The sequence below is a fragment of the Daphnia carinata genome, chromosome 2 (assembly GCF_022539665.2).
Source record: "Daphnia carinata strain CSIRO-1 chromosome 2, CSIRO_AGI_Dcar_HiC_V3, whole genome shotgun sequence".
In the NCBI taxonomy this organism is placed as follows: Eukaryota; Metazoa; Arthropoda; class Branchiopoda; order Diplostraca; family Daphniidae; genus Daphnia; species Daphnia carinata.
The window spans coordinates 3,312,258-3,332,843 of record NC_081332.1 but is presented as its reverse complement, the minus strand read 5'-3'; the positions used below and the strand labels follow the sequence as shown (position 1 = coordinate 3,332,843).

The following is a 20,586-nucleotide window of genomic DNA, read 5'->3' as shown; positions in this document are numbered from 1 at the left end:
GCAACACAACGACACCAGGGGGGTAGATATGCGGGGGTTGTCGGTTAGGTGTCTAACCGTTTTTCGGCTTGGCTTCTCAACCATCGACTTTCCTTTTGCCTTTTTTTTTTTTTTTTTTTTTTTTTTTTAATGTCCCGCCTTCGTCAGACACTTCGATCCTTCTCCCAACCCAGCACACATGTATTTTTTTTTTTTTTTAATATGCATATTGTATGGAAGAAAAGATCAAAAGTGATGATGATGGATAAGATGAAGAGGGGGGGGGGGGGACTGAGAAAAAAAACTTTTGTGTGTTCCGAAAGTTTTTTTTTTTTTTTTTTTTTTTCGAAGGAACGCGCGAGCGGTGCTAAATAACGAAATACATGTACAGCACACACATGTATATTTTAATGGTATTAAAAAAAAGAAAAGGAAAGAAAGAAATGGAGGGAGACAGGCAAATGTAGCGGGGGGCTGGAATTTGGTACGTGTCGGGTTTAACACAATCGGGTTTTTCCCTTTAGACTTTTTGTGTTAGGAGCTGAAGAAGAAAAAAAAAAATGAGCATCTTTGTGAGGATTTTTAAAAGGCCGCGTTCAACCTCGAGGGGGTGTATTCGTTTCTCCCCATCTAACGTTGTTCGTTCACTTTGGGGCGTTCCATCTTTATTCGGGGTCAAGACTCGTGTAATGTGCAATTGAAGGGAGGGGGGAAGCTGATGATGCTGAAGGGCCACTTATCATCACGGTCCTCTGTTTCGTCATCATCATCATCATGCATTCAACTTTTCTTTTAAAATTAAACCCAAAACTTGTTGTCTCTTTTTTTTTTTTTTTTTTTTCTCTCCTGTTCTTAATAAGAAATGGGCACGTTGTTTTTCTTGAGGAGTTTCGACTGCAATGCAGCCGAATGATCTGCTTCTCTTTTATTAAAATGCAAAAAGGAGGAGGTGCAGGAAAAAAAGAAAGACAAAAGCTTTCAACAAGTTCGACATGTATATCCGGTCCTCCATCAGAGCGAATCTCTTTTGAGTGCAAAGTTGCTAAAGCTATGAAAAATGTAACGAAAAAAAAAAAAAAAAAAAGAAAAGGATATTTATTAGGATATCTCTTGTTTCCTGAATAAAATAGCTTTATGTAAGGGCTGGGTGTAGGTAAAGCGGATGAAAGAACATACCGGAAGCGGAACACATTTGACTATCAAAAAAAAAAAATCGTAAAATTCCTTCTTTTTTTTTTTTTTTTCTTTTTTTTTTTGACATTAGCCAGACATAGGGTAATATCGAAAAATGAAGTAGGGTCTTTTCTACGCCCTTTTCTTCGTACACTTGAAGATATCTTTTTCTTTTTTTTTTTTTTTTTTTTCTAGCCTAGATTCTATAGACTCGGCATTTTATTTATTTATTTTTTTTCCCCTTCTTTTAAAAGTCGTGGACACAATGGACAATGAAGCTCTCTCGGAAGAATACGAAAGAATTCCAGCAGACGTGTAGTTCCCCTTTCTATTCACCTTACTCGCTCGCTCCATTGGCTCTTATTATCTTTTTTTCTTTTTGGGGAGTCTTTTTTTTTATAAAAGAAGGGGGAAAAAGGTGCCGACCGTCGAGGTCTGAAAACACTGCGCTGGATTATAATATATTGTGATGGTCGTCGCTGCCGTTGCTCCGCTCCTTCTTCTCCTTTGCATGCCTTGAACGAGAACAAGGTGGTAAGGGGGGGGGGGGGGGATGCGGGCTTCCGCTGCGCCCCCTTTATTTCTTCTCTTTTTTTTTTTTTTTTTGCCCTCCTTCTATGTAGATGCATTTTATAAATAGGTTTTGAGTGTGTGGTGGGTGTCGCTTCTTTTTTTTTTTTTTTTTTTTTTTTTTTCGAAGGTCCTCGTGTCTATCGAAGAGACAAATCGCTTTGCTGTGGTGTATGTGTGGCTCTTGTGGGCTTCTTCTTCTTTCCCATTCCAGAGCTTTTTTGAGAGCCACGAAGGCGTGGGGTATTTTTCTTTTTCGGCAGCGGCCAATATAGAGTACGATGAATGAGCTTCTTTTTTTTTTTTTTTTTTTTTTTTTTTTTGCTACGTTTCTTTTGAATTTTTTCGTTTTTTAAATAAAAGTTAAGGATGGCTGAGGTTTTGAATGTGGTGAAGGGCGGGGGGGGGGGCCTACTGGCTGGTATGTAACATCGCTATGGAGAAACAAGGAAACTTGAAGTTTTGGGGGAGGGGGGGGGGATACTACAGCTGGGTTATAACACTGCCAAAAAAAAAAAAAAAAAAAAGAAGAATTTGTTTAGAAAGAGGAAAAAAAAAAAAAATGTATCCGGTACTATCAGGGGCCAGCTGTCTATTCGGGAAATTAGAAATTCATGAAGATTAAAAAGGAATTCAAATTTGAAATTGTTTTCCCTTTGGTGTACACAAAGAAAAGGAAAATAGTTTGACTTTTGTGCCATGAAAAATTGAATGATTTGTCAAAAGTGACACTTTTTTTTTTTTTTTTTTTTCCTCCTCATTCCCCTCTCACCTTTTCCCAATTTTTTCTCAAATGTCACATCGATCGTCGCGGGAATCAGTGAAAACCACAACAACGTACATGTAAATGAATTGACGTTTTCTCTTTCCACCCTGTGGCCATCTTTTAAAATAAGAATTATCATCATCATTTGTAGTTTTGGCTTCTACTAACGCTATGCGCATACGTCACCTCCCACTTTTGATATTCCCCCCCCCCCCTTTTTTTTTCTTCTAAATCTTCGTCCGCTTGTTATCTTCTACGCACATCGGCTTTGTCATCTTGAGTGTTGTGTGGGCGCCTCCGATGAGACTCTGCCTTCTATCTTTAGGTTGTTGTTGTTGTTGTAGTTGTTGTTGGCTCGCTCTTTTTTTTTTTTTTTTTTTTTACACGGTTCTCTTTTTCTATTTTCTTTTTTTTTTTTTTTTTTTTTTTTTTTTTTGGGTTGTTGTGTCGCGCCGGGGTTACGAGCCGATAAGAGATCGTGATGAATGAGACCCAGAAGTAGAAAAGACAGTGAACCTCGAAAACGTCGCTAGCTTTTTTTCTTTCTTTCTTTCTTTCTTTCTTGTTTTGGGAGAATCAACAGGGTCTGCCCCCCTGCAATGTGTTTCCTTTTCTCTTAAAAATCAGTGAAGAAAATGTCGTCATAAAAAAAAAATCCCCCCCCCCCCCTTTTGTTCTTCTTCTGATTCGGAGGTATTTTTTTTTTTTTTTTTAAATCGTGAAGAATATTAGGAGGAATCGTTGTTGTTGTTGTTGTTAAAAACTAGCGTTTTTTTATTAACTAGCCGATAGGAGTCGACGATATTAGAGAAAGATGGGGTAACTGCCTGATTTCTTTTTGAAATAAAAAAAGCACATCAAACGAAAAAAAAATTTTTTTTTTTTTTTTTTTTTTTGGGGGGGGGGGCGGGTTATAATTACTCAACCAAAAGGACCACTCTCGTCTTCGTTTTTTCTCCCCGCTATCGTTTGATAGATACTTTGAAGAAGAAAAAAAAAAAAACGGTGGATAGATTAGCGATGTACACCTTTTTGTTGTTTCCCTTTTTTACGTGGACGCGACGAGATCGAAGACAGCCGATAAGATGAACGGAGAAGTAGAAACAGGGGGGGGGGGGGATAAAGATAACGCAAAAGACGGGGAAGCATGCATCTCTTTTTTTTTTTTTTTCTTCCTACCTTGTTAATGAGCCATATTATGTGTACAAGGTTGCATGTATTCGGTTGAGGGAACCACATCAGCACCCACAGACAAACGCGAGTCCGTCAACCGTAAAACTTTTTTTTTGTTTGTTTCATTTTTTACGAGTTTGGGATCCCCTTTTTTTTTTTTTTTTTTCTTTTTCTCTTTAAATTTATCCCCCTGCACTCGTTTTATAGCAGCTAAACCACAAACAAGAGAAAAGCAGCATCAAATTGATTTTTGTTTTCTTTTTTTCAAAGTTTTTCATTTTATTTATTTCTCGACGTTGCTTTTTTTTTTTTTTAAGAGCTGAAAATGTGAAGACGAAGAAAGAAAGAGGCCGTGTGTAATTATCTGCGCTTTTAATGGAATAACACGTGTTTCGTGCTCTCACTATTTATTATTAAGAGTCGTTTTCTTCCTTACTTTAAAACGATGAATTTTTAAACTGCAAGCTCGCCCGCTCTCCTTCTTACCTTCATTTTTAATAAATGAACAGCATGGGCCCTCGCTTACTTTCATTCAAAAAGAAAAAAGCTTCATTTTATTAAACTTTTTTCTTTTTTTTTTTTTTTTTTTTTTTTTTTTTTTGATAACTCTGAATCATCATCATAAAATCTTTTCTTTCCCCCCCCCCCCCCCCCCCCTTTTTTTTTTTTTTTTTTTAAAAAGAATAAAACTGCGGCCCCGAAAGGTGGAATGCCTAGACGGGGCAATAAAGTTGTATATATTGCGCAGTTAGTACGTGGTCGGGCATATAAGAAAAGACTAACGGACTAAAGGAAAGATCCCCCCCCCCCCCCCCCCCCCCCCCCCCCCCCCCCCCCCCCCCCCTCCCGCGAAACGAAAATGGAGTCGTATCCACGTTGATGATTTACAAGATTTTTGAAAGTTAAAGGGAAAAAAAAAAAAGAAAAAAAAATCCAAATGGGGGTTGAAATGAGAAGACCCCCCCTCACCCAAAGTCAAATTCCCTTCTTATTTTCAACTCTGTTGTTCGCCCCCCCCCCCTTCATTCACCTTCGTCGAGTTCTATTACGTGGCACCTAATTGATTAGACCTGTCTACTTACGAGACCCTTTGGGGAAGTGCGTACCGCTTAAAAAAAAAAAAAAAAAAAAAGACAAACTGCAACGTCGACAACGAGCGTTTTTCTTTGTTTTTAAAAGAGAGGCTTTTCAACAGGTCTTTACCCCTTTTGATTTTTTTTTTTTTTTTTTTTACAACCCCCACAATGGAAAACCTGTTGCGACGTTTCGTGATTACATGCGTTTTTTGAGAGTGGCCCAGGGTCAGAGGAACCACCCCATCCAAAACAACAACAATAATTCCTTTTAAGTTTTCAAAAAAAAAACAAAAAAAACAAAACAAAAAAAAAAAAGGTTTCTTGGGTTACCTTACCTTTTGTTATTATAAATGTCCGCGCGTTTAATCACAGTTACTAGCTAACGTATAACAGAGACCGAGAAAGGCTCAAACGGTCTCTGTTATGCGGATGATTATCATGATGAATGAGCCGCCTGTTGGGATTGTGGCAGGTCCTTCGTATTTCTATACGCACTACCTGTGGTTGTACTTGTTGTTGCTGTTTTTCTTGTATTCATTTTTTTTTTTTTTTCCCCTTTCTTTTTTCTTTTCGTTTTGAACAATTTTCTCTTGACCGGGTCGACCCCGAAAAAGAGAAGGAATATGCCCTGCCTCTTGACTCGTCCGCCCTATTGGTAAATTGCTAGTGTACGTACTTTGGTAATGATACATTGGCTCTTATATTTTTTTGAAAAATCTGGCGATTAGTTGATTATAGTGCTACAAACCAGCTCCGCCCTCATCTCTACAGCGCATATATAGGCTACCCCACCCAAAAATCCTGCGAAGAGGGGGAGGGAGGAAAACGAAATTTTTTTTTAATTTAAAAAAAAAAAAAATAAAAATGAAATGAAATGAAAGTCCTGTTATTGTTGTTGTTATCAATCAGACAGAGATGGATGCGAAGGCATTTTATTTTTTCTCGGTTCTTGGTCAAAGTCGATTGGTGTTGTGTGTGCCGCAAAAGAACGCCAAAGTCTGCCGGAATACTCGGTATTCTCCAGTTGATTCGTCCTTTGTGAAGTGGGAAAGATGTCGATGCAATCGGTTTCGAATCCATCGAAAAAATGAAATAAATTTACAGTCGGCATTTTTTTTTTTTTTTTTTTTAAAGATATGTGTGTACCTCATTGTGTTCGGAGGGGTTTTGAAAAGAGGGTAGAGCAACATTCTCCTTGTCCCGCCTATTTCGTGTGAAATGCTTCAAATTTTCGGTCGGTCCTCCTTTCCCACTCTCGTTCCAGCCGATCAGCTGGCAAGGAACCAGATAGAGGGAAAAAAAAAAAAACAGAACGGAGATGATGAGGGGCGACAAATCCATACCTACGAGTTCAATCGCCTTCGGTTTGTGACTGACTCAGAGACGAGTTTTTTTTTTTTTTTTTTTTAACATATCGGTCAAGATGGTCGCATCGAGATAACCTTCGTCTTGCTTTAAAGAACATTTTTGAAAGAACCTTTTTTTTTTTTTCACAGCGCACTGACACGAGGTCCAAATATTAGGCCCCCCCCCCCCCCCCGTCATCCATGCGGATTATAGAAAACCGGCAGCCGAACCAGCGCTGGTCCAACAAAACTCCGGGTCGTCCCTCACATATTTTTTTTTTTTTTTTTTTTTTTTTTTGAGGGGGGTATTTTTTTTTTTTTTTTTTTTGTAATTTTTATTTTCCCAGCTGAAAACTGTTTGCGCACAGTATGTGACATACAGTGGGTAGGTTTAGTGGTATGTCTCTACGACACGTATCAAACCTGCCCAGGTGCTGGCCGCCCAGTGGCTAGAGGGGGGGGTTCCTGGGAGACACTATCCAAAGGGGGGGGGGGGGGTCTATCTGCTTCTCTCAAAACATGACAAAACATATTCTCTTTGACGCGTACACACACACAGAGGGGTCTTTTTGCTACAAGTTTAAAAAGGAAAAAAAAAAAAATGCGAGGTCGAGTTTAAATAGGAACGTTGGTCAAAAACTTGGGACTAAAAAAAAAATAAAAAAGTTGCGCGTTTGCCAAGTTTATTTAATAAGTTTCTTTTATTTGCTCGTCGCAAAAGTTAGGGTTGTTCCAAAAAAAAAAAAAAAAAAAAAAAAAAAAAGTGTATCGTAAATGTTGTTTGGCTTTGATGGACCAATAACTCTGTTGTTTGGGTTGTTGCAAGCGACAAAGGCTGAACGAAGGAGAGCGTTCGGTGCAGTCACGCCGTCGGCGTGCAGATGCTGTCAGTACCGTATGGCAGTTTCTCGCCCATTTCTTTTCCTCCCCCCCCCCGTCCTCTTGTGTCTTTTTCTTCCCAGAAGTTTAGACATTCCGTCAAGACAAGGTATTCAAAAAAAAAAAAAAAAAAAAAAAAGAAAGAAAAGAAAAGAAAAACCCAATCGATGCGGTCAACTGATAAGAAAATAAAAAGAAAAAACCGGTACCGTTCGGTCGGCGGCAAACGCGCCAGCCGGTTGAAGGTTGGGGGAAAAAAAAATAATGGGAAACACAAGCAACAATAACGAAGACATGTTGTGCAGTTATGCGATACAAGATTTTCTTTAAGTGACGGCAAAGATAATGTTCTCCCGGCCATCATTGTTTGTAAAAACGTTTTCTTGAAATGCCGCAAAAGAGGATGGGGAAGAAAAAAAAAAAAAATTAAATCTCTTTCATTTTGAATTTTTGGTTCCTTTCTCTCCATGTTTTTTTAGTTTTGGTGGTATTTATTTTCGATATTTCTTGGAGAAAACAGATGGAGAAAAAAAGATAACGGAAAAAAAACTTGCGTCTATTTGACAACGTTTGTCGAGTCGTTTTTGGCTCTGGGAAAATGTTAAGGCATTGCACGTCTGATGATTTGACAGGTCGACGCAGTTTCGGTCATATTCCTTTTTTTTTTTTGTTTTGTTTTTTTTGTTTTTTTTTAATATCTGTGTATGAAACGGGGGGAGAGAGAGAGAGAGAGAGAGAGAGGCCATCGATTGACGGCGTCACACGCCGGTTCGGAAAGTCCCGTCCGAATCGGATCAAATGATGTCTTTGGCCGTTGGTGGTCGTCGTTCCTTTCGCTCTTTATTTGAAACGCGTGCCCGGCATCTCTAAACGAAAAAAAAAAAAAAAAGAAAAAAAAACTTCCTTTTTATGGTTCCGTGTTTCCAGTCGTTTTTATTTTCTTACATTTTATTTCCTCCCAATATCAATGGTCACGTCCGTCAAAAATTGTCTTTAAGGGAGGTGTGTGTGTGTGTGTGTGTGTGTGTGTGTGTGTGTGTTTGTGTGTGTGTGTGTGTGTGTGTGTGTGTGTGTGTGTGTGTGTGTGTGTGTGTGTGTGTGTGTGTGTGTGTGTGTGTGTGTGGGATGTTGAACTGAAGACATCCACTATTCAAAGCAAAAGGTGCGTGTCTCTAAGAATAAGAAAGAATACATTCATAGCGACAAGTCGTTTACAGACGCGTCGTGATTGCCGGCCCCGAATGATGAGGAGGACGTGCTGGCGTCACGTCATTCCCATGATCAAACGCAATCTGCCTTGCCCTTGGCCTCGTAATCTGTCCTATAACGCCATCTAGTGGATAGTACCCATTGTCCTATTTTTTATTTATCTATTTTTTTTTTTTTTTTTTTTTAACGTCTGATCTTGTGATGGGCCCTACTGCCGTATTACGACAATCGCCTTCTGTTTGCCTTTGCTGTTTGCTTGTTGACGAAAAAAAAAAAAAAGGGAAATCTTGACATCGTTGGCGTACCCGTATGGGCTGTAACAACAAAAGCCGCTTGTATCGTACGCCTATTCCATCATCTTTTTTTTTTTTTTTTTTTTTTTTGGTTTGTTGTTTGGGGGGGGGGGGACCTGCTGATGGTCTTTGAGCTGGGCGCTGTTAAATAACGCAAAAAGGAGTCGGGAAAATAATAATAATAAAAAATGATGCATCAATCGATCAGATTGTCTTTGCTACGCCGCACGGCTACCCGACTTTGTTGTTAGTTTGTCGTGTGTGTGTGTGTGTGTGCGCGCTGTACATCTTGCTACTAGTTTATTATTAGTGTCCGTGCAACACAAAACGCAGAGGCATCCGGGGCTAAGGCCTGTCCATACTAAATGTGACACATGGGCTCGGTTTTTTTGTGTGTGTGTGTGTGTGTGTAATACTACAAAAGCAGTCGCGCGTTAGCAACGAGAAAGCGAGTCGGACGCAACACACAAAATGACGAGACGTTCGATAAATCGAATGGTTGTTGATTATTTGTTTTTGCTCCGAATTTTCGTGTGTATGTGTGGGCGTGTTTCGAGAGGCAAACAAACGATAAAGTCATTGATGTTTATTGATTTTTTTTTTTTTTTTTTTTACCGCATTTTGTGTGATGGGAATTTTTTCTTTTTCGTTTGCATAATTACTGATCGTTTGTATTTTGCCACTATGTAGGCCCACGCATTACTTCCATTTCCTTTTTTCTATGAGAATTTTTCAAAGAAAGGGGAAGATAGTTTTCTAAAAAAAAAGAAAAGAAAAAAGAAAGAATGAGGGGGATAGGAAAAGAAGCAGTTCATTATCTCAATTTCGTGTTTTGTTATTTGAAAGCTGCGGTCATAATAACATCTTTCTTCGGTCGTACTAGACACGCCCTTTTTGTTCAAGAAAAAAAAAAAAAAAGGGAAAATTGTAGATGAATATATTTTTCTTTCATCCCACTATTATTGCCGATAGGCTTTAAAAAAGAAAAAAAAGAAAAACAACAGCCAAAAGGAAAATGAATTTTTTGAAAAGAGGTACACGTGTTGAAAAATAATGACGATCACACAAGAAGTCGAAGAATGTTTTCTTTTTTTAAGGGGGGGGGGGGAGGGAGGGAGGGAGGGAAGGGGAACGTTGAGTCGCGTTCGAGTTTCTTGTTTGTGGCTGCTCGTTTTCCAATAAGGTTGCGTCCCTTAACCAATAAAAGTCGGGAAAAAGAAATGAAAGTTTGCGTGATTCAGACACCTTGATGGCTGACTGATTTCGGTCGTGTCCAATGTCTCGTTTTGGGATTTTTTTTTTTTTTTTTTTCTTTTCTTTTCTGTTTTTCCTCCCCCCTTTTTTTTTTTTTTGGTGTTCCATCGCACGTAAGGAAAAGAACAGACAACAAGAACAAAAATGGGGAACAAAGTTGACGTGTTGTCCTCGCCGTATCATCACGAATATCACCAAAAAAATGTTAAAGAAAAGGGAAACAAAATTAATTTAATTTGTTTCTTTTTTAAATCACGTCCATTTAGAGAGGGGGCATATAGGAAAAGAAAGTCCATAAAAGGAAACCTGAAAAAAAAATTCGGCTGTCGTTTTGAAACTAAGAAAAACTGTCGATGACGTTGTGTCTTTCGAGATGACAGTGCCCTTTTTTGGTGTGCATCCACGAGGACTCTTGAGCTCTCGACACACTATGTCTCATGGCTTGTCGCATAGGACAGTTTCTTTTTTTTTTTTTTCTTTTTTTTTATTTAAACCCAGTAAAAAAAAAAAAAAAAAGAAGTTTATTATTTCAATATTTACCTTTGACTAGGCAGCATCTCTCAATCTTTATACATAAACTACGAGCTTCTCGTTTCTTTTTGTTTTGAAAAAACGAAACATCATGGCCCCCAGTACGATGTAACATCATCATCTTAAAAACCTCTTTTCATCGGAATGTCCGTGCGTTCCACCAAGTTATTTCTTTCTCTCCGTGTGTGTGCGCCTGTTGATGAATAGCGGACCGAATCGCAACCAGACTGATTGCTCCTTGATGGACGCATTTCGTGTGTGTCGACCTGCACAAACTATAAGAAAATGGAAACAAATTCTTTTTTTTCCTCTTGTTTTTCTTTTCCTTCTATAATAATAAACAAAAAAAAAAAAAAAAAAAAAAAAAGGGCCTGAGCTACTAGACTTTACGTCATTTGCTTAAAGAAGTTCGCCCTCTATTAACGTGTATATTGTATTAAATTTCTTAGAGATCGACTCCTTTAAATAGCACATTTTTTTTTTTTTTTTTTGTCTCTCTCTCTCTCTCTCTCTCTCTCTCTCTCTCTCTCTCTCTCTCTCTCTCTCTCTCTCTCTCTCTCTCTCTCTCTCTCTCTCTCTTTCTCTCTTCCACGTCGTAATATGAAAGGCAATATATCGCGCCGATCAGTCGGGTCCGCGCGGTCTTTTGAAAGAGACGCTTCGTGAAAATGCACAGCTCCGGCGCGACCACGCCCACCGATCAATATTCAAATGTGTTATGCTGTGCGGTATATAATAAGGGCTTGGCTTTTTTTTTTCTCTCTCTCTCTCTCTCTCTCTCTCGTTCTTTTTCGGCTCGTATTATTATGGAATATAATAATATATTGATACGGCAGCACCGTGTGTGTTGGAGTGCTAGAAAAAGAACTTCTTTTTCTTTCTTTTCTTTTGAGATGGAGCCACTTTGTCGCCGCACCAGCGCTCCGCATCGGAGTAGGAGAGAGACCATCTGCTTTTTTCTATACGATGGCTATTATAATAGAATAAAAAAAATAAATAAAACGAACGAACGATCGGAAAGAGAAAGAGGGAAGTTGTCATATTCGTAACAATGAGATTTTTTTTTTAAAAAGAGTCTTTTGATGCTGCATTTTACCGGTACTTAAAATCGATCCAATTTTCTCTTGCAAATATATAATTGTAATTAAAAAAAAAAAAAAAGGGGGGGAGTTGAATTTTGCACCGTTGCGGTTGACAGTTGGGGGGGGGGGGGGGGGGGGATTGTTGCGTTGCAGCCGTTCGCATTTGTGGGGACAGTTTTTGGCGTGTACATTTTGATCACGAAAGGTCGCAGAGGTTAAAAGCGGCAATTTCAAAGCCTCGTGCTCTTGTCGTCGGCTTCCTCCCTCTTCTTCCCCATCTCCCCCTCTCTCCTATTGTGGACGGATTGTGGACGGATTGTCATTAAGTATACAACGTTGTTTGTGTAGCACTCGGCGTGCTTGTTGCGACATATGCGAGTTTTAGCTGTACACGATTGAAACGGGATGTCATTATGCACGCCCGTTGTGTTGTCTGCTCGACATCGTTTATCGTTCGTGGCTAAATTTATTATTATTATTGTTATTATTATTATTATTATATTCGTTCTTTTTCTTTTTTTATCGGTCTGGCTCGATAACACATATTTGGCGATAGTATTTTTTTTTATTCTTGAATTGATGTTTGCAATTTCAAGAGAAAATGAAGATACTTTGACGTTGAAAGAACTCCCCCTCTTTTTTTTTTTTATTTCATCTGTCATACAGTCATTTTTTTTTATATGGTCCTACACTAAAATCTCTCTTTCCTTCACTGTTAGCACATTTCTCCATATTTTCCGAAGCCTTAAAAAAATAAAAAAATAAAAAGAGAAGATGACAGCCAAAATGGATACTTATGTATGTACGTAAAAATAAATGTACGTAAAAAAAAAAAAAAAAAAAAAAAAGAAAAGAAAGAAAGAAAAACGTTTGGCTATTTAGCGATTCAGTCGAATGGAGGGCTTTCCTTTCATCTTCATTTCCATCGTTCCCCCCCCCCCCCCCCCGAAACTGTTTCCGGATGGAGAGGAAGGTTTGACGTAATATTTCAAATCTTCTTCTTATACTGGCTGCTACTCTAGTAAATAGTAGACCATCATTGGCCGGTCTTTCTGCCTCTTTTTTTTTTTTTTTTTTTTTTATGCAGATTTATTTTGAACTCGCTGGAGCTGGCATGTAAAATTGATACGAGAGATTACGACGGATGGTGGGCGGTTTTCTTTATTATTTTATTTTTTTGTTCAAGGGGAAAAAGAGAGCTTTGAACAAAAGAGATCGACCAAAGACGTTATGTATTTATCTCCTACGCCGTAAAGTCCGCCCTAGCCAGTCAGAGTAAATGCATAGGTCTACATCAAATAAAATTGAAAGAACCCCTTGAAAAGAAAAAATGGGGGGTCGTGCCCGTCTGTGGATGGCCCTACGTAGTTGCTCGCTTGGCTGCTCAAGCTGCGGAGGCAAACTTTATTTATACAGCGCGACGTCATTTGCACATGTTGAAATGCTAATGAGCAGAAGAGAGAGGGAGGTCTGGCCAAGCGGGGCCTTTATTCTTTCCACAAAAGCGCCAGCCTGAATTTACATGTCCTCTTGTTTTATTTTATTTTTTCTATCTCTCTTTACGTGTTTCGTCTACTCTTTTTTCGTTTTGATGGGTGGTCCAGTTTGACTGTTACACGTGACTGCTTAATAGGAGGTTCTCTATTTACACTGACATGCTCATTTGGAACAGTTTCCGTTGTCGTAAAATGAGAAAGCGCTTTATTCCCTAAGTTAACTCCCTCCTATATACATCCCTCCCCCCCCCCCCTCTCCACAGATCCGACTGTCGGCTTAGCCGGAACCGATTGTCTATCCTCTGCACATTGTAGGCATAATTGCATACGTAAACAGCCGTGACGCAATTCGGCTCGTGAGGAACTAAACACATAACTAACCTGTTTGCCTTTGTACATTTCGTGACACTGCCGGCCGACGGGCGGGGATTCCTGCGGCATCGACGATCGTGTTTCCCTAAGCTCAAAATGTCAAATGGTGGCAAACGTTGTGTCGCCGTATTTGCCGTACCTCTGAAATTCGAACGCCAGCCTTTGACTGCCTCCTTTGAATTATTCAATAGTGGCTCGCCTTTCGTGCTCTCCGCTTTTCTGGCAAGTGGCGCTTGTGCGCGGGGTTTAGGGGGGGGGGGGGGGGGGAGGGGGTATTAGGTAGACGCACACACGCACCTTACATGCCGCGTATCCAGTGCAGAAAAAAAATAAAAAAAATAACGTCATACTGGATCCGCTGCTTGTGTGTGCAGTTTGTTAGGTCGCCTTGTTTTATTTGACTATGCCACAGACTCTCTCGGGGTGGCACGGCCATGTATTACGTGCGGCCGGCTTGTCTTTCGGAACAAGTTGGGCACACTAGAATGCGGAAGAATAGGGCGGAAGGAAAAAAAAAAAATCAATAGCTTTGCTCTCTACCTCGTGTTCAGCCTCTCGACTTTGCGCTTCTATGATACCTCACCCCCCTCCCCCGTTTCGTCTATTTGATCTGTTTGTGTACAGTAGGTAGTAGAGATGTTCTTGTTTACTTGATTTTTTTATTGACGTTTTACTTTTGCTTTCAGAAGAAGTTTCTTAATTCACATTTGTTTAATCTGTTTTTGTGTCGGTTTTGCTTGTTTTGCTTGAATCAGATCACGGAACACCTCCGCCAGCTCCGGCTCCAGGCAACGGCATGGGAGCTCCTCCGCCTCCGCCGGATTTCCCGCCGCGCGGTTCTTCGTTCAACCACCCGAGTCTGGTGGCGCTTCAGTCACAGCCGCTTCAGCAACAGCGTGCAGCCACTCTGGTGGTCACCAAGGACAACAGCGACGAGCCGCCGACCTACGAAGTCATTCCATATTCGACCGGTAGGTGGCATTTCCTTGTCCTTTTCTTTTTTTTTTTTTGTTTTGACAGTTTTCGGGTTCGAAGCCAAAACGTAGCGTAGGGAAACATCGTTCGATTGAAGAAAAGCGAGGGAATGAACGTTGAAAGTGAGTTCGCATAACAGTTGTAACGTTCATTTGAAAAAAAAAAAAAAAAAAAAAAAGAAACGAAAACAAACGAAGAATTGCGGCACTATGCTCGGTTGAGAGCTCGTTTTGATTACGAAACTATTGGCTTGTTGCTATCCCAACTTTAGGGGTTGGAGAGTCGCAAGCAGCGAGCGCACGAAGTTTTCCCAAGTCAATGCCAAGTTTTGAATGTTGTGTTACAAACGAAAAACGTAGCGGTGCAACTTGGCGTGGCTTGTTTCCATGCCGTCAGCCCACCGTGTTCAATGATACTCCCATCGTCACCGAGCGACTCCCGTCGACTTGTCGTCATCTTCGAACGCGCCCTTCCCCAATACGTACAAGATGCTGCGCTGCTATTGACTCGGGCCACGTGCGATGAAACTAATTTGAATACGTGTGACTACGTAATCAAAGTGAGTAAAAAAAAAAAAAGCACGAAATGGGGAGGGTGGGTGGGATGCTCGTTATCATATTCCAATAACGCAGCAACGTTTCTCCGTATTGCAAGTGAACTTTTGTTGAAGTAAGAAGAAAGAGTTTTTGAAAAATACTTTGTCTTTTTTCCTCCTCGTTAAAATGGAGGGATTTTTTTTTTTTTTTTTTTTTCATATCATTTGAACTAGACGATTTTATATGGAGGTATTTTTTAAAAGAGCGAGATCGGCAATCCAATTTCCGGTTGGGTTCCCGTGAAAATGACGTTCCTCCATTCAGGACGATTCGCTTGAATGTATCGTTTGCCATAATGAGCGCAATCTGTGACGATGATCAACATCTTGTTTTCCACATGTGTAACCAATTATGAAACTTGCCATTCAATCTCCTGCGTTTTTTTTTTTTTTTTTTTTTTTAAATTTTGATTCACCCATTGCCACCTTCCGCCCGGCCGTACAGTATCTATGGTGCTGTGCCGCGTGAGCGGATGTCAGAGTTAATTGGATTCTTGAACTTTCTTTTTTTTTTTTCAAAGTTCTTTCCCTATACCAATTTTTTTCCACCCCACTTGATTGATCCAAACTTTTTTCCACAAGTTTGAGCATTTTTTTTCTTTTAATCTTTGAACTTTTGCGTAACGACATTTATGGAATTTTTCTTGTTGTTGTTGAACATCGCGGCTGACGGAATTGTGCATAATGATCTCGAAGCTTCGCACAACTAACGAAGATAGCGAGCAAAACAAGACAAACAATCGACCAGTTGATTAAAAATTTCTTTTTTTTTTTTTTTTTTAAAGAAATGAGCGTAGGTAGAAAATTGAACATTCAACTTGCATTTGCCTCCTCGAATGGATGGAGATGTAGACTAAAGAGACAGGGGGGAGGAGCTCGAAATTTTGTCCGTTGGTACTTCCGGGGGGGGGGGATATATCCTTGATAATGACAAACGTTCAATACTTGACGCATCTTTTTATCTATCGTTGAACGAAAGAAAAAAAGAATTTTTTTTCTTCTTCTTTTCCAAATGTTTTTTTTTTTTTATGTTTTGCTCTGTTGGCTTTTTACGAAAGAAATCCCGTCAAAAGACGTCGTGGATGACTGGCTGCGTCAGTTGTCATGGCGACACACCTGTTGTGATACAACCACTGTATTCCACTTGGTGGTTGAAATGCAACTCTGTTCACAATCGATCTCGCTTGTTTTCCTCTTTGTTGCTTTTCCATTGTTGTTGTCTTTTCCCAGGAAAAAATCTGCTCTACTCGGCCTGGGAAAAGCAGCCACAAATGAATCCTTTTCTTTTTTTTTTTTTTTTTTTTGAATCTCTCTCTTCAGTTTAATTGTCGAAAAGCTGAAGGATTTTGCTCCCGTTTGAAATCTGATGGCATTTATTTTGAATCCGTTCGTTTGAGGCCTCCTGTTTTTGTTTTTTTTTAGAATCTCTTTTATTGCTTGCAGCGCTACCCGCCATCATTTTTTTGTTTTGTTTTTGTTTTTTTCGTTTTTCATTCATTCTTGTTATGTTATCGCGTTGTTTATAACGGGAGAACATGGCAAAACAAATTCGCTAAAGAAAAAAAACAAACAGGATCCCCTGGTTTATTTTTCTAATGATGTGCGGCAACCGTTCTTCTTGTTACGCAGTCCATAATTTGGCAGAAGCTTTGTAGTTGTAACATTGTTCCATTTTCTGAAAGATCTCTACCGCACACCATCAATCCCCTCCTTTTTCTCTCTTGCGCTCCATTGATGGCGATCATTACCAGAAAAAAAAAAAAAAAAAAAAAAAAAACGATATTCCTCCTTAGCCAATAGTCTCCATAACATGTACACGTGCATAAATCTAGACGGATTTTCCCATTTCCCTCGCTTGATGTATGGCCGTCGCCCACTGGAAAAAAAAGAAGAAAAAAAAAAAAAAAACCTTTACGGCACAACGCATTTCCCCCAGCTTCTCATTCTCTCCTGCCGTGGTTCGTAATAGGCTAAACATTCGAAGGCAAAAGGCCCCATTATGCGCATTCGGCGTATTCATATCTCGCGCCCACTGCGTGTGTGTGTGTTTCCATTACGTCGAGTTGTGCAGCCATTACCGTTTCGTGTGCAAAGGCCGTCGGGAGGAAATGAATAGACATCCGGGTTTTTTTTTTCTTTTCTTTGGTTATTTCTCTCTGTTTTGTGCCATGTGTATACATATGTAAACACGTAGCATCGAAGCGAGAGAGTGAGCGAGAGAAAAAAAAAAAAAAAAAAAAGGGGAGTTAGTATGCGTCATCGGACCAGTTAATAATGTTGTACGCCTTGGTCCGTGAAAAGGAAGGGGGGGGGGGGGGACGACAGTGGCCGTCATCATTTCTGGGCCTTAGAATATAAGAGCCGTTCCGAACGTCGGCTGGAACACACGGTTGAATCGCCGCAGCTTCCTTTTCGTTTCGGCAGGGAAAGCGGATTAAATGTGTCAGGTGCTGTTGGTCCGTTTTCTATACTGGACTATGTGTAGCGGCGACGTCAATGCCAAGCGAGAGTCGCCCGGCCCTTAACGACGAAAAAGGTTCCATCGAATTAATCTCGTCTCCTAGGGGATGCTGACAAAAAAAAAAAAAAAAAAAAATATTGCTTTTATATAAAGGCAATAGAACTTGTCGTGCCGGGCAGCGTTCATCCGCCTCTATGGTTTGTAGATGGCGTCGAGGCGCTTGAACGTCATTTTCGGCATACATTCGGCTCTTTTTTTGTTTTTTTTTGGTACTTTACCTCCCGCCTTTATATAGATGGCCGTACTCAATCGCAATGTCCTCTTTGTTTACGGCTGCCCAGCAGACATAGTCTGTTCGTTTCTTTTATTTCTTTTTTGTTTTGTTTTGTTCACTTAATGGATGTTTTACCCCTGGAGCTCTTGTGTTGTTGTGTTTTTTTTTTTGTTTTTTTTTTTGGGAGGTCCCCTCCGCTTGTTGCGACCCGTCTTTCCGTTTTGTTTTTGTTTTTTTGGCCAGTTTTAGTTGTTGGCATTGCTCGGACCTTCGATGCATCCAACATTGGGAACATCGCGAAAAAGACAAAAAAGAAATTCTTCTTTTCTTATCTCCGGATAGAAAAAAAAAAGAAATTATGTTTTAGCTGTTATCGTTAAGTAAAACAAAAGGGTTTCTTTTTTTATCCTTTGCCTTAAGTTGAAGATTGAGGACAAGTCACAAAAGGGAAGAAGTAGAAGAAAGAAAAAAAAAAAAAAAAAAAACGTCCTTCAGATATCCGTTGCTTTTTGTCTCATATTCTCTTAATGAGGAACGTTATCCTTTGGATCGGCTTGGCAAAAGCCTTTTTGAAACGGTGTATGTCTATACGTTACGCTCTACATTGACTATTCTATAGCGAATAGAAGGAAGGAAAAAAAAACAAAAGGGAGAGAGAATTAGCCTTGAATTATTTGATGGAATACTGGAAATGTATTTATTTTTTATTTTTTCGTTATACTGCCATAGCACCACCGGGTTTCCTTTGAATTTTGTTTTTCTTTTATCGAAGACTAAAAGCTTATAAATGAACATTTAAAATTTGGATGAGATAAAAAAAAAAAGAAAAGAAAAGAAAAGAAGAAGCTTCTTATACGGTGGCAACCTTGGCGCTATATTTCCAGTAGCAACAGCCTTTTTTTTTTTTTTTTTTATCTTTTTCTTTTAGTTTTTGTTTTTGCTGTGATGTAATGCCGTGAGTAGTAGGTCTTTTTACTTTTCCTATCATCTTTGGGATTAAATCTGTCGTCCGATTCCTTTCCGTCTTGTACATTCTCACTCCGTAAGCCGAGGCTCTTTCGCCTCCGCCAAAGACACACAGGCTGTTATCTTCAACTCGATAAGATGAAGTGCGTTTCTTTATGTCCTATCCTCTTTACTACATTTTGTTTTCAACGCACCGGGAAGAGGGAAGAAAAAGAAATCAACTGTTGATTTAGCGACGCCAACGCCGACTTCGAAATTGCCGCCGGAGGATCGTTAAAAAAAAAAAAAAAAAAAAAAAAAATGTGTGGGAGGGCCATCGCATTATTTTTGTATAGCTTTGCTTTGAATCTTGACCCCCCCCCCCCCTCCACTCTTATTTGTAATTTACGAGCGGGAAAAAAAAAAGAGTGGGGGCTGGATTTGATTGGTACAATATATAGAAATATATTGTTGCCGATGGCAGTTCCGCTAGACGGAGCGCACCACTACACATTTGGACTGTCGTCCATCGACCAACGTGCGCCCGGGAATGTTAAGTAAGACATGTCGAGCTCTTGTCGAGCTCTTGCCCCAGCCTCTGCTCTCTCCCCCCCCCCCCCGTCCCTTCTTCAGGATAATTCACTTGCGTGTGCAACGGACGGATGCATACCTTATGTGCGTCCGTACGTCCGCTGAACATAGCGCTCGCGTCCCAAGGAGAAAAATTCTTGGGATATGGGAGAGGGTGTGTCACATCGGAGACCGTGTCCGATCCCAATGCAATTGAGTCGCTCCCTCCCCCTCCCCCCTCTTCCTTCATTGCCAGCCCGTGTCACGGTTAACGCTCTGACCATCTACTTGTTTTTCAGCTCGGCTATTATTGCTCCCTGTATTGCTCATTGCTCATTAATGATCGAAAGGATGCACTTTGCAATTGCATTGGGTAGAGACGAATGTATACACGAGTTTGGGCATTATTCTTTTCTCCCCCCCCCCCCCCCCCCCTCCCCTCTCTCGATGAGCATTTTTGGTCTGGATGAATAGCGCTGTGTACGTTGCATAAGCATTGAGCTTTTTTAAAACTGGCCATCAATGCTGAAGGGAAACGAGGAAAGGAAATCGTCCATACAGTTCTGTAAATATTTGTTTTGTTTTTTTATGCCGGGCGTGAAATCGATGGATTGAAAAGCAGTACGTGACTGATTGGCATAGCTGATGGTCTTATTTTTCCACGCGGCTCTTGTACAATATCCATTTTCTATCTCGTCCATCTTGCATCGGCGGACTGCGTTAACCTTTTATTATTTTTTTTTTCCTTCCTTTTGTTTGAAATGAGGAGAAAGAAGCACTTTCGAAAAACGCACGAAAAATTGTTTTCATATGCGCATTTAAAAATGATTGAGTTTTTTTTGTTTTTTTTTGGCATTTGCATTTGCGCCTGCGTGGGCTCTCAACTGCGGATCTGCCTCGATTCGACCAATAACTCTATGCCTTTTTTCTATTTAAAAAAAACAAATGAGAACGTACGGATCTTGTATTCGATGCTAATGGATTAAAGACCTTCCTTTTGACCCTTTTTTTTATGTCTTTTTAATCAAACGAAATAGGCTCGCAATAAGTAGGAGCTTCGAGCTCTTTTGTCAGGAAGTAATACGCCCCGCTCCCTTCGCATGTAATAATACAGGAATAAAGACCCTCTATATCTATTATATAAGGTGTATTATATACCAGGTAGTACTTTGCCAATGGCTTAGTACGGGCTGCAAGGATCAAGGAGGCTTTGCTGTTTGCCTCCCCGCACATCTTTCTATTAACATAAACTCTGTACGTCGTTAAAAAAAAAACAAAAAAAAAAACAAAGAAACAAAAATGGGTTGGTGGTTTCAACTAGGTCTTTGCTGAACGTATTCCGGATGGAACCAGTTTGTCCTTGTTGATGAGGGGAGTTGTCATTATCATACGAAACGCTCAACTGACTGTCCAAATTGCGAAAACGAAAAGAAAACGGGGGTTAACAAACGAGGAGGCAAAAAAAAAAACAAAACAAAAAAACTTGAAGTGCATTGGTTCGAATTCCTGTAATCCAAAAGTCGGCGATTCGCGATAAAGGCACGAACGCACACTCGAACGATTCAAC

At 40.0% G+C, this 20,586-nt stretch overlaps 1 protein-coding gene across 1 annotated transcript in view; it reads left to right on the top strand.

Moving 5' to 3' along the window:
• Positions 1 to 20,586, top strand: part of LOC130686437 (teneurin-a-like) — a 78,282-nt gene that overhangs the window by 25,092 nt on the left and 32,604 nt on the right. Inside the window, exon 5 of the mRNA XM_057509554.2 lies at positions 13,955 to 14,170. Within this exon, the coding sequence (XP_057365537.1) occupies positions 13,955 to 14,170 (216 nt within the window). The remainder of the gene's footprint in view (positions 1 to 13,954; positions 14,171 to 20,586) is intronic.